The 14,773-nt window shown below is 39.1% G+C and overlaps 1 protein-coding gene across 1 annotated transcript in view; it reads right to left on the bottom strand.

Moving 5' to 3' along the window:
• Positions 1 to 3,602: 3,602 nt before the first annotated feature.
• LOC137635974 (BAI1-associated protein 3-like) overlaps positions 3,603 to 14,773 on the bottom strand; it is a gene marked incomplete at its 5' end in the record, with an annotated part of 28,167 nt that continues 16,996 nt past the window's right edge. Inside the window, 2 exons of the mRNA XM_068368431.1 lie at positions 3,603 to 4,705; positions 14,099 to 14,307. Of these exons, the coding sequence (XP_068224532.1) occupies positions 4,611 to 4,705; positions 14,099 to 14,307 (304 nt within the window). The remainder of the gene's footprint in view (positions 4,706 to 14,098; positions 14,308 to 14,773) is intronic.

Below are 14,773 nucleotides of genomic sequence, written 5' to 3'. Positions count from 1 at the left end.
AAAATTTAAAACTCAACAGCATCATACTTTTTTATATGATTTTTTCCTATAAATTTTCTATACATGTGTATAGTATGAGTTACATGAATGTAAGAGATAGGATTTTGTTAGAAATCTATATAATATGAACTGATGGTCAATGATGAATAGCCGCAAAGAGGTTATAGTTAGTGTACGTTTACTAAATGGAAAAGTGTTACAGGAATGCGTCATGCTCAACTGTGGACTCGTAAACCCAATCAACGCGCAATTGATTAACAGCGCATAACCCAATCTGCGCTTGACCGATTAACGTTGGCTAAATCGTTTGAGCAACACTTTGGAATTTCTATACATCACAGTACTGTACCTGAATCCAAATAGTACTCTTTGACAAAAATTCTACAGATAGATCACCAAATCGAGTGCTTCAATGAAGTGATAAAAATGGTTTCACATACTTGCTATGGACAGGGATACATTTTTCATTACCTTGAGAGTACAATCACGCGGTGAACACAATGAGCAGGCAATTTACACGTTTGCCTCTTTTATTTCTCCATCCGACGTTTCCCAGCAGGAACAGTAGAGCGTAAGAAATCATTGACGATAGATTAAGATCACAGTGAAAATGAGTTAGCAAGTTCTACTTATCGAAGGGGCAGCAGTACCAACGAGAAGCTATACTAAAAACTTCCGCGGAGCGCCGCTGCCGTCGTCATAAAGATGAAAATGAGATGCTGTCATTTATTATCTATGATGCGAATAGCTACAGTCTTATATTTACTACTATGAAGTTTGACAGTTGAACACTTTGGAGAAAATAGTTTGAATAACACTAAGGAATAGAGGTTTTGATATACTGTAATGTACTAGCCTTTTTTTTCTATGTAGACACTGTAATTTACAATAAATGTAAATACTGTAATTCAAAATCTTATAGATTTCAACATATAATGTTAACATCAAATCCCTCTATGATATTAACAAGATAGTGTTAATACTTTACAAGAATAGAAATTTATGATGCAAGATATGCAAGTAAATTATTCCTTTTACAGGAAATACTATGCTAATAAACTGTTCCTTTATAGAGGAACCATCTATGCTAAAATATCAAACCAAATTAAAATCCAGGCCTCGGTATCAATTGTCATGATGATGTTACAGAGAGTTCATGAAAGTTCTACATTCCCGATAAGCGAGATAAATAAATGTTTTTCTCTTGAACAGATTGACAATTTATTCTCTTTAAATTTTTCATAATTCTAATCGTCCTTTACATTTACATCTTCCCGGAGAGTTCCATCCTGTTCATAATACTAGACGTGCAATTCTAATAGTCAGGCCTTCTCCACCATGAGGCTCAATACTACACAGTATTCTATTAGTTTTATTCCAGCTGTGACCAAGTTGTGGAATGATCCTAATTGGGTAGTTGAATCTATAGAACTTCAAAAGTTCAAACTTGCAGCAGGCAGATGTTTTTTTGTTGAACAGGGTTACATAAGTCTTTTTATAGTTTGTATATGAAATATCTGTTCCGATGTTGTTACTGTTTTTAAAATATTTTTTAATTATCCATTCATCTCATCGTTTATTTGTTTCCTTATTCTCTTTCCTCGCTCGGCTATTTTTCCCCATTGGCACCCTTAGGCTTATAGCATCTTGCTTTTCCAACTAGGGTGGTAGCTTAGCTAGTAATAATAATAATAATATAGCTTACGACTGATCGTAACATTGTCATTGATCTTTAAATATTTTATTTCATTACTTGGATATAGTTTATTCATCGTCTCTTTCCTTTCACCACTTGGCTTAATTTTGTTGTGGAACCCTTGAGCTTGTACAATCCTGCTTTTCCAACTAGGGTTGTTGCTTGGCTTGTAATAACTAAAGTATTTTTTTTTTGTATCTTCATGAAAATGTTCAGTTCAATATTAAAATAATTATCATTGCATATTACATGAAAATCATTCATTACTAATACAGTAATAAATTGTTAATTTTTTTTGTATCATGAAAAATGTCAGTTAAATATTACAATAGTTATTGTAATTTAAATTTAAATCCTTCATTGCTAATAATATTTGGTTATTTTTTGTTGTCTATTAAAATTTTCATTTAAATATTATAATGATTATAATTTTGGGGTAAATGAAAATAACTTCATAACAGTGCTTGAACTACAGTACATCACACTAAAAGTTCTTTGCACTACAGTACATCATACTGAAAGTTCTTTGCACTACAGTACATCATACTGAAAGTTTTTTTAACTACAGTACATCATACTAAAAGTTCTTTGCACTAGAGTACATCATACTAAAAGTTCTTTGCACTAGAGTACATCATACTAAAAGTTCTTTGCTGTAAATGTGACCTCTGTTCAATTCTTTTTGCCTTTTTATCATCCATTACCATTAATCTGTTTTATACCAACCTGTCCAACTTCTCTAAGTTAACCTCGTGTCACCCATTCTTATATAGGAATAAACACCTCTGTGTGAGCCTGACGGGTCTTGAAAAGGATTTACCGATCTTGTTAAACCACTTTATTATTATTCTTATTATTATTATTATTATTATTATTATTATTATTATTATTATTATTATTACTTACCAAGCTACAACCCTAGTTGGAAAAGCAGGATGCTATAAGCCAAGGGGTCCCAACAGGGAAAATAAACCAGCGAGGAAAGGAAACAAGTAAAAAAATCATTTCAAGAACAGTAACATTAAAATAAATATTTATGTGGTTATAAGAATTTTGGAAAATTTGTACGGACATTTGATTATTCACTCGTACAGCACCAACATGGATGCTACTTTGTTTGTCCAAGTCTTGATATTGCTAAAACTCATCCTCAGTGTATTACATTGTCTTTGAAATTAAGTAATTTACATTTTTTTTAATGTAACTATTATTCTGTTATTTGGTAACTTGGCAAATTGAATTAATTCTGTTAAAAGAAACAAAAATATTGGTAAACCTTTTCCACCTCAAGTGATGATTTTGATTCGGGCAAAATGCAGTCATAATACTTAATGTCTTATGTAAGATTTCATCTGAAATCGACATACTGTATGCTTTCAGTCGTTGATTACTTTGCCCAAACTACCCAAAAATGGTCTTATCTCTTAGGGATGTTGACTTTATTGCAGAAACTAACTGTAATTGTAGTATTTTCAGACTAAGGACTTAGCTCAAAACACGTTAATCAATTCTTTTTGTTCTTTCTATGGATAAAATAAAATGTTCAGGTTTGAACTTTTCACTGTTTGCTGACCATTGCAAGTTTTCATTTAATTTTATTTTTCTACTTTAAATGTGTTATTTGCACCTTTTATCAGATTATATTCAACGCTTTGGTGCAATTATGTATCAGATGGTTTTTGTATAGCATTATTTTATTTTCATCTTGCATTAAGAAAAGTTTGTAATGTAATAAAAAACAAACTTCATATAAATTATGTATGGTAAATTTGTATCACCATGAATATAAATAGAACTAGAGAACTGTAATCTAAGATATTTTGAAAGTTAAAGATTGGCCCCCCCCAAAAAAAAATCTCCTGAAGGGTACATGTGTTGAAATTTCATATTAATGTTATATTGTAAGTACACGAGTAAAATTTATAGAAGATCTCGTAAAGACTATCATGGAAATTAGCCGTCCTGTCTCTTAGAAATTGGCTGTAATCTCTGTAACTCTTTTCATCATTCGCTGTAATCTCTGTAACTTAATCATTCCATTTGATATGAGAAATCCTGGAAGAGGCTCTCTGAAGCCTTACAGAATTCAAAAAGCATTCTATATGTTTTTTTGTAAATGCACAATTTAAAAACTCGCTGTACAGAATAAAATAACTTAAGAGATAGGGACATAACATTGTGTAATAAAGAGGAGAATTGTGATTACTCTGTATTGTAAGATTCTTGTTGTATATACAAATGTGGGTGCTTCATTAATTTAATTTTTCAACTTTTGACATACTTTTAAAAAGCTTTGGTATTCAAAACCTTATAAGGGTGATTTTAATAGTAAAGTTTATACCAGGGAGCAATAAAAATATTTTTTTTTAAGAATTACATTTAGGAAACTTTTGGAAAAGATTCATTATGGAAAATAATTAAAATAATTTTGAAAATATAATCCATTCACATTAACATTAAATTCATAATTTTTTCATTAATTTTACTTACAATTGAGTTTCATGTACCACAAAACAAGTTTCCAAATTATTTGAAATGTTATATTTCGTTAATATTGCATCATGAAAATAAGCAGTAGTATTCTGGTGGTCATATAACTGCAATACGTTGATGCTATTTAAATACCGTACAAAATGTAGCCCAAAACAAAATTAATGAAACTATCGGTTCTAACCACTCACCAAACAACAAACCAGTGCAGATAAGCCACTTAAAGTATCCGATGAAAAATTAGGTAAAAACGTCGTGGTACCATTACGTACAATTGAACTTTCACGTAAGTATCTAGCGAGAAGCTAATAAACATAGTATGTCATATAAAAATAAAAGCTCAAGAGGAGCTCAAGTAGATGTTCAGAATACACATATGCACATACACTCGCACACACAAAAAAAGGGAAAGTTTGTTGAAGTCCTAGGAAGTCGATATTCTTTCCTTTTGTTTCTTGACAAACTCCATGGCCATCTTGTCGTTGGTTCTTGTCTCCAGGACCTTTAACATGATGTTATCTGGAATAAATAAGTCTTGGTTTAGTATTACGTGCAAGACAAGCGTTAGAAATGTCATGTGAAAACTTTTAACATTCTCAGTTTGGATAATGTTTAATTGGCAAAGATTGTTAGCCTAAAATGAACTTCAATGTAGGTTTGTTATTTTTAAATAAGGCATTGAGCACAAATTACAATCATGAATTGCTTCACCTTGCTTTATCAATATTGCCTCTTAATTCCTTTCGGTGGTTATGTCTAATTCTGTTTTCATTAGTTTTTCAGCTAGACAATTGAAACACACAAGACTACATACAGCTACTATGTAGATGAGACTTTTCAGCTAGACAATTGAAACATGGATGACTACATACAGGTGTTATCAGTAGATGAGACACAGGTGATGCCAAAGGTAATAATTTCAGGTCTTGAGTAGTAATCATGATTACATATTATATAATATTCCAACATACATTATTTTCCTAAGCTGTACAATATAGGTATTAACTATTGAATCTTTCATTTCATTTACTTTCATTCCCTTGAAGTGAATTTGGCTAATTTAAGATTTTACTGATCATCAACTGTGCTGCATTTAGCTTAAGTGCTTTTCATGAAAGTACTCATGCAATTTTTATTGAATTGTTTGGTTGTGATTTTATTTAGTTTGCATTTTCCAGTTTTGGATCAATGAATCGGCTACCATAAAAAAAGTCAAGATTATGTTGAATAGCAGTATTTGGTCAGTCTAAAGGTCCCCCTTTCCACTGACCTAGTAGTCATTAAAGTCTCCAAGGATTTTTGGCTGTAAAAAGTGGTCAGACTGAATTACCTGATGAGGAGGTGAGTAGGGGCTGAATAAAGTAATGTTTGCATGTGGAAAAACCATAAAATTTTTCAAAATTAATTTGTTCCTACATTAATATAAATCATTGTCCATTTACTATAAAATCTAAGTTTGTATGTGAAAAATCAATTTTTCAAAATTGATTTGTTCATACACTAACAAACCATCGTGATATGTTTGTATGTGAAAAAATTAAAAAATTTTCAAAATAATTTGTTCCTAAATGATTACAAACCATTGTCCTTTAATTTAGGAGAATAGATAACGGCAAAGCTGGAACACTGTAGCGGGCAGGCTACTGCCCCCTTGCTAGCTCACTGAGAAATCACTTGGATATCAGCTGTGGGTGAGAGACATTGTCACTGGCTGGAATTTTCGGTAAATAAATTTTTTTTTTCCTGCTTGTTTATGAGTTGTTTGAAGGGCTTTTGGTTGTTCAGCAGGGCTTTTGGTTGTTCAGCACCTTCTTGAAGGTAAAAAGTATCTTCCCCTGGATTTCTGCAAAGGCTTCGACTGCTTCTAAGAGATCCTTGGAAGTGTGTGTTTTTATAGCCTTTGAGTTTTGTCCCTACTTGGCAATAGAGGTACTGGACACTATGTTATTGTCATCCATGGGGAAGCAGTCTTCAGTGCTCTTGGAGTTATACTTGAGGTGGTTTAACCACGACCTCTCACTTACCACTTACATTGGCAATCCTACAGGTAGGGAGCCCTTCTCTCCATGGGAAATGGTAGCGTTTAACTTTGGAGGAAGAGTCTTCTAGGCACCTTCCTGAAGACACCTTCCCAAGAGAAGCACCCTTTGGTTGCCAATTCTCGAGATTGTCTTGAAACTTCTAGCCCTCCTACTGCCACCTCCGAAGAGTTTAGAGAAACTGTGTTGTCTTCAGTCTTCCTTCAGAGGGAGATTTTCTCTTGGCGCTTTTTCCCTTAAGAAGCACCCTTCAGCTGCTGCTTTTTCAGACCATCATAGATCTTCTAGACCTTTCTACAGAATCCTCCTGTTTCCACAGACAACATCTTTTGGAGGCTCCATAAGGAGAAGGGCACCGAGGGAAGCGCTGATCAGTTGCTGCTTCTCCAATCGTTGTGGAATTTCTAGATCTTCCAGTGTGCCTTCAGAGGGAGAAGATTCTCCCTGGTGCCCTTTCCAAGGTAATTGCCCTTCTTGAAAGAAACACCCTTCAGTTATTGCCTCTTCAGTAAATTTTGGAACTTCTAATCCATCCTGCAGCTACCTCCCGTGTCTTCAGAGCTCCGCCTTTGTAGAGGAGGTCCTCCTGCGTTCCTTCCTGAGGGAAGTGCCCTGTAGTTTTTGTTTTTTCCAGCTGGAAGATCCAGTGATAGTGAATGCATGACCCTTACCATTTTTGATGTTTGCAAGGTTGTTTCTCAACCCTGACCATCCATCCTTGAAGGCAGTATATTGTACCTTACTCTAGTCCTTTAGGAGAAGACTTGCTAATGCGTTCTTTTAGACACTCCTCATCCAAGGCCTCATTCATGAGTTCACCTGCAGAGGATTCTTCTCTCAATATCTCTTTTCTACTAGAGGTCCTTTCTCCGACAAGTCTCATCAGAGAAATCTGTCACTGGAAGTGTGCATTTCCAGTTGTTCCATCCCTGAGATGCGTTTCCTAGGTAGGTAATTCCTAGAAGCTCTGCCTTAGGTTCGCCTCCTCTTCTAGTATGTCCTCCAGACGAGCGTCTTTGGATGTGTAGCTAGCCTGAGTGCCTCTTTTGTATAGCCTTCCCAAGATATACTCCTTCCAATGCTCTGACCCAGATTGGTCTTGTCATCTGGCATGTCTACCAAATCATGCTGGGCCCTCTGTCTCCCCTCATCTTGTTTGACACGAGCGATATTCTAGATTTGGGAGCATGCTCCCATAGCTGTGCCAATCTTCTGATCACCAGGTTTCATCTCTTTGGGCCTGGCCTGTCAAAAGTGTTCCTGCAACCCCTCTCCAGGATGCTCCTTGACGATTGTGGCTCACACATCCTCCAAGGCTTGTCTTCTTGTTTCAAAGCGCTGCTAGGCGCTCTCCCCCTTTTATAACGCTTGTGCTCAGTGTTCAAGAGATTTTATGATTTATCCTCGTTAGAGGACACCGCTCGCTCATCTTGTGATCCTAGGCGAAATCCCTCGTCTAATTGCTACAAGCGTTCGCTCTTAGGACAAGATCCTCACTTTTCACCTATTCATTGTAGATGCGAAGTCTTCATCATTAGCGAGCATATGCTTCTATGAAGATGTTCTCATACAGATTGTTATGAGTACTCGTCATCTGTTTGCTGCAGGCACTCCACTCTAGTAGAAGAAGTAAGTTGGGGGGGGATGGGAAGCACTTGCCTTTAATCTTGGGCTACTCTTGGCGAACCATCGGAGCCACGCCCTGAGCAATTGGAATGTATGCCTACAAGGTGTGCCTACAAGGTGCTCCAGACATCTGTCAAAGGCTCATCCTAGTTTCACCAGAAGTGATCGACTGCTTGCTTCTGCAAGGCATACTGTAGGTTAGCCTTTCCCTCGGGTACCTTCTTCAGAGGAGGAGTCGCAGCTACTCTCCCAAGCAAGTTCGGGGGCACCTAAAAGGCAGGGTCCCACTTCTCCCCTCTCTTCACCCAGTATCATTCGCTTTTAAACACTAAAAGGTGTAATGGGGGCAGGATTCCTGTCCTTCCCCAGAAGGAATACTCTGATTAGAACCCACAAAGGTTTGCTTTCTCTGAGAGAGATTTCTTTGGTGGAGTATATTGGCTCTCACAAAGAGGAAAAAGTCCGATCCTCGATCCATCAGCTACCCTCTAAATGACAAGGCATCAGTAGCCCCAAGGACATAAGTTGGCAACCTCTTTCTCTCCCCTCTCAGCAGGTGCCTGTAAGAGAGAGCAAAGGTACCAAGACTACCCCTGAGGTGGCCCATCTTGAGGATCCAAGACTTTCCTGTTTGCTGCAAGTCGTTAGGATGCCTGAGCAATTGATTTCAGCTAGACTTTCTCATCAGTGCAGAGACAATGACCCTGAAGAAGCCAACTTAGAGTCCAAGTCAGAAGGCTTTGATGGAGATTTTCCTCAGCCAGCGATTCCTGGTTGTTTAGAGACTGAAAAGAAAGAACCAGTCCTTTGATGCATTAGAAAAGAGGGTGGCCTCAGAGGAGCAACAACATAACCTCCAAAAGGCACAGTTCCGATTGACCTTCAATCCCACGCTCCCAGTATTGTCAGACCCAATCTTGAGCTTCCATGGTGGGTTTTGGCAAAGGAGATCTTAACTAAGATGAAAACAGTGCCCACCACCAGGCATGCGATATGACCACAGGATTATATGGTGACTCTGGATCTGAAAGATGCTTACTTTCAGATACCAGTTCAGCCTTCCTCCAGAAAGTATTTCTGGGTAGTGGTAGCAAGCAAGGTTCTCTGATTCGGCTTGTTGACAGCACCCCAGGTCTTAGAATTAATGTAATATTTTGGGGGGCTCAGAACTACGGGATTTGCCTGCTCCGCTACCTGGATGATTAATTGATCCTGGTGGAATCTGAAGAGAAACATTCTCTTCCGAGACAGGGTTCTTTCATCTTGTCAGGACCTGGGGTCATGATAAATTGGGAGTAGTCTCTTCTTTCACCTGTGCAAGAGGAGACCAGGGATAAAAACTACACCATCTTAGTGAAAGTTTTCCTTGCTGAGAAAGCCATGTAGGTGGAAAGCACCTCTTCCCTTACTACAACAGTTTATGCTCCCAGCTCGCCAGTAGCAGAAACTGGAACACTTGACGTTTCCAACATAAGCTGGTGCCAAGAGACAGATCGCACCTGAGATGTCTTCAACGGGGGCTTGTCAGCATGGATGCAACATATAGACAACCCATTCTTCTTCATAAGAATAGGAGAATAATATTTTCAGTGATGGTCGGAGGACGAAAACCTCCTATAAGGATGCTCGGTCTCATTGCTTCCTCCAGAGATCTACATGCTTATTCTTCACAAACAAAACATAAGAATGATTATGTCAGCAGACTGGCTTCTCTTGCTGACTGACCCTCCACACACCTGCAATCCACAGGCTGTCTTCACAATTGACAAACATGATCTTGTACCTCTTCCTTACCTGTCTCCTGTTGACAGAATCATCACGCACTTGATCACCATGTGCTTTGCCTTTACGAGATAAGACACCAAGTGTTAATACTCCTCGCGCTTATGCTTCACCGATAGCATTGATAGTGTCACAAGGGCACATGAATGCTATTACGATCATTAAGATTCCACATTGCATACATCTAATCATTCCCTCCGGGAAGATATATAGACGCTTTCTGCGCCTTCTAGTACTGAGCATGCTCGCAGACAGTGGGAGTGAATGGCGCTGTGTTTTTCACTACCCTGAATGATTGACAGAGTGAATAAAAGCATAAAATACATGCTTGCCATAAGGACCCTATCCGTGTTTCCTTCCCAGAGAATAAGTTTCAGTACACGGTACAGGAGTTCACACACCTGCTATCATTGCTCTGTCTCTCACGAGACTTAACATGCTTACCCTCGTGTAGGATGATAGGTACCACCCTCGTCTCCTTCCTTCTTCTGAAAGTTACTGAGATGACATCCCAGCAGAAAGTGCCTGCTGGAACATACAATTAATGAGTAGAATAACAATCGTAGGAGCCTGTCTCTACCCAACTGATTCATTCCACGAAAACCATTTCCATAATCCTGGGCTTTTGTATCACCACATGTCTATGTGTGAATAGTCACTACGTGATTGTTGGACATCTTGTGATTAAATCTCTTGCACCTGATTTTCCTAACTTTCAGATTTAGGAACTTTTGGTATTTGCTTTGTTTTAGCTTTTCCTATTGTAATTCTCATTGCTTGTACAAGCTACAAGATCTTGCCTTCATGGGTGCCAAGGTTTCATTGTGGTCTTCCCTTAGTGTTTTGCCTTAACCGGAACACTACCATTGTGTTCTCTTCCCCCCCCCCCCCCCCCCCTTAAGACAGGATTCCTTGCACTTGTTCGCTATGACCAGCATTTCCCAAGTGATCCGTTGCATGCCATGTCACTATGATTAGTGCCATGCAACTTTTCTACACATTTTTCCAAGGCCAAGGCTAGAAGGAAGACAGTCTTGACGTCAGATCCTTATCTAATGTCAGTCTCAAGGGATTGAGCGATAGCCATCCACAGTGGAGCCCGAGAAGAGCCTCTCCCGACTAAAGTAGACTAGGGAGTTAGCAATCAATTATGGGGTGGCTCCAATCTAAGAATTATCCTTCCTATAACACCAATTGCAGGAGAGAAGGCAGACTTACCCTGGTATATAGCTGCATAGGATATTTGCAGGTATCTGGACATCTCCTGTGGAGTGCTTTGAGAAAAGCATTTCACTCAGATCCTGAATAGTTGTCAACCTCGAAGGTCAACGGAAGATATTAAGTACTGCTACCTCTGCAGGTGGGGCTGACAGAAAGGATGAGCCATAGGAGTAATTCTCTCGGTGCCTCAATGAGGAGTATCAGCAGATCTGGTTACCACTCGGTGTGTTACCACTTAAGTGCCACCAGGGTCATCGTAAGACCTGATGTCATCAACAGTCTGTTGATTAATCGGGAAATCAGGCAGAAGGGTGGAAATGTTTCTGGGGGTGTGGGCAGACATCCCTCTTAGTGCTGCTGATGGGTCTGAAACAGGCAAACTCGATACTGCTTCTGTCGCTTCATGTTCATTTGTGTGACGAACAGGTTGATGGATGGTAATCCAACAAAGAGCAGGAAGACTTTCTGTCCCGCAGGGGTATATTTACCAGTCCAATCCCACAACCAGCCCCTGGCGACTGAGTGTCACCCCTAGAATATCCTCTTGCATGGAATGAACCTCGCTGGCAACAACTTTACTGCGGCGTTAAATTCTTTGATGTGATTCTGCTTTGCCAACTCACTAAGGGTCTATAAAACTGTGACAGTTTGTTTGTTGATGTAGGTCACTATGGTAGTGTTGATGCAGCTTGCAATGCTTAGTGCTGCTGGTATCCTGTAGGTTGATATGAAAGTGTTTTTCTTCCATGTATCCTCCTTGAAAGCAACTTTGAGCAACAGCATTTTCGGAAGCGAAGGGTTGAGGGGAGTGTGCCTGATAAAATCCTGGTGGTTCAGCTAAAAGACTGCACTGTTTGTTCCACCGTAATCAAAGGGTAAGGGGATTCGCTGGATGCTGACCAGTGATATTACAAACATCACTGGAGCAATAGCTGGTGGAGGCACCCATAAAGTATGAGTTTCTCCACTGTTTTAACTGAAAGCTCTTCTTTATAAAGGAATTGCTGCACTAACTACCTAGAGTCTGCTGATAGGATCATCCAATGGTAGGATTCTCACTGATGCCGTGTCTATCAGCATAACCAGGTACTTCATCCTCTGCTTGGGTTTGAGACTGGACTTGTCCCCGGTTGACCATGATCCCCAGATTGTCACGATTCTGAAGTAACTGTTTCAGAGCTCTGGTAATTGACCATCTAAAGAACCCCATATAAGTTCTGCCCATGACAACTCTATGGCGGGCTTTAATCCTTGCGGGCCGCAGATCAATAATTTCATCCCTCCTAAAAGTCATTGCACAGTACTTGCAAATGAGTGCCCATACTTTGACAAACATAGCCCATCTCTGGGTTCTACACTTCCGCTGGGGCTGGGCTGGAACTGGATGCTGTTGGGTTAATGAATTTTCCAGACTCTTCTCACACGAGGGAAGAGATCTCGATGTGTAACTTGGTAAGAATCTTTCTTAATGTATTCGCATACAGCGTGTGGAACTAGTAACCGTAAAACATCAGGGATGACAGCTGAACCAAGTGCAGAACTAGTGACCTTAAAGAAGAATGGACAACTGCTTTTAGATCCGATTCCTTGGTAGCTGAGGTGCCACTAGCTCTTACGCAGGCAGGGGCTGACGAAGCATTAGTGCCTTAGCCTCCGAAGACCGAATAGGAGAGGGGGGGCACTGAGCAGTGCATAGACCCATTGTATTAAAGCTTGTCACTGGATAGTATAGTACCTCACTACTTTTAAAGAGTATTCAGATGTGGTCTTGTGAAGAGAGTTGCTTACTCTCTTCATCCTGTGGATGCGTTGGAAGGTTCTGGCTTGTGGGAGGATCTTGTGATGTCAACCAGTAGTGACACTAACAAAATCTGTGTCGGAAGATCTGGTAAAAAACATAGGTGCCCCGACACAGGGAGTGTGGAGACCTGGCACCATACGGGGAAAGGTTTAATAGACGAAACTGTCTGCTGTTGTCATTAATCCACCATGGTTAAACTGCTGTCTGTCTTCTTCCTAGCAGGTATCTCTTACATATATCCCTGGAACTCTCGGGAGAAGGAAGGGGAAGGGGGTAGCTCCCTTCATCCCAACCGATGCCGTTGCAAGCTCAGTTCTGTACAAGACTGACCGCAGGCAGCGGGCACGTTTCTGTACCATACCCCTCTCTCACGTAAGCAAGGAGAGATCAGTTTGACTGAACATTCTTTGCCCCGGTGACTATTTTCTTCAATCTAGCAGGGTCTCATTTGAAAAGTCTGCAGTCGAGGGAATATAAAAAATACAGGAGTGCTGGTGGGGTAGGGGGGAGAAAGGGTGCATACTCCTCCTTGCCAAGTCTTCGAGTCGTTGAGGATCTCACAGCAAGTGAGGACTTATTGATGGTAGTCAAATTCAAGACATCCTCTGCAGGTGGATGAAAAGGACACAGCAAGGGAAGGTCAAGAGGTCCCGGTATATACGACAACACCTTCGGAAGCTTCCTAGAAGGCTCGTCATCAATTGCCGTAGGAACTCCTTCAGAGGACCCAGCCCTAGAGGAATCTGAAGAAAGCAGAGTCGAGAAGTGAATCGACCAAAGAATGAGCTAAATGTCTTCGGCAGTAGCTTGGGCATTGCAAAGACCTTAGCCAAAGAATCTCCGAGCCTCCCCCTGAACTCTACCCAATACAGAGGTGGTCACAACTACAACTACACATCATAAAAGGATACTTTCATGCTGCCTGCAAATAGTACAAAGATGATGAAGATCACACAGCTTGTTCATAAGCCTGTTGCAGTTTACCAAGCTTATCAGGGCAAGCCTGCATCACTACCACTAGTAAAAGAATTCTGTAAGAATAAGAAAATTTAAATAACTGGAAAATGAGGCAGCAAGGAGTATATCTACTGTTATATGGCCAAAACCAAAGTGAATTCTCCATTGACTACTGGATGGACAGTGATTAACCTCCACTCACCAGTAACTACTACCACCTCTTAAAAGTTTTAACATTCATTCCAGTTACATTAATAACATAATGTACTCTTATTAAAGGACAATGGTTTGTACTCGCATAGGAAAACAATTTTTTTTTTTTTTTTCAAATTATGATAAATTTAGTTATCCATTTTTAGCTATGACTAATTTATAATCGATATCAATAGTCTTAGTATAAACTATTTATCTAATGATAGGACTGATAATTAGACATAATTGTTTACATCAACTCGCAAAAAATTAACATTGCATTTTGTTTCTCACCTGGATCCTTTTGGAACATAAGGTTGAGCTCGATGGGTTTTAGTCCATGGAAATTATCAACTGATGCTGAAGAAGGAACAACTCCTGGTATGGTGTTAAGAGAAAGGAAAGCCTCTCCTCCAAAGTCATTGCAAGTGATAACATCATGATCCATCAGAGTGAAAAGGATCATGGCACCTTCTGTCTGGCAGCTTTCCAGGGATGCCGGGCTGTATAATGAATGAAAAAAATGTATAAATTGGCAACTAACTTTAAACTTATTACTTTATTCAATAATCAAGGGAATTCCAAAAAAAATCCATTATTCATAATACTATATGCAGAAGAACCACAGGGGAAAATAAAAATATGAAATATAAGATTAAGTCCTGACTAGTTTCGTGATACTTCCTCAGAGGACTTGCATCCGTGCATCACGTTGCCCTGTGATTTTTACGCATAATACTATATGTAATGAAAATGTATGAGGTTTCTCATGATCTGTTGTAATAAGGCTACTCTTTTGCATTTACTCGACTATTAAAAAAATTGTAATAAGGAAATTATTTAAATATTTATTGAATATTAAAATTATACAGAAGCAGTATAAATTTTACATTACCACCTACATTTTATATTGATAGATTCATTTAAATATGCCAAGGCATAAAGATTCTAATTTCTATCTAAATTTCA

The sequence above is a fragment of the Palaemon carinicauda genome, unplaced genomic scaffold, assembly GCF_036898095.1.
Source record: "Palaemon carinicauda isolate YSFRI2023 unplaced genomic scaffold, ASM3689809v2 scaffold206, whole genome shotgun sequence".
NCBI classification, from domain to species: Eukaryota; Metazoa; Arthropoda; class Malacostraca; order Decapoda; family Palaemonidae; genus Palaemon; species Palaemon carinicauda.
The sequence above is the reverse complement of the archived record's forward strand: the minus strand, read 5'-3'. Positions and strand labels throughout refer to the sequence as shown.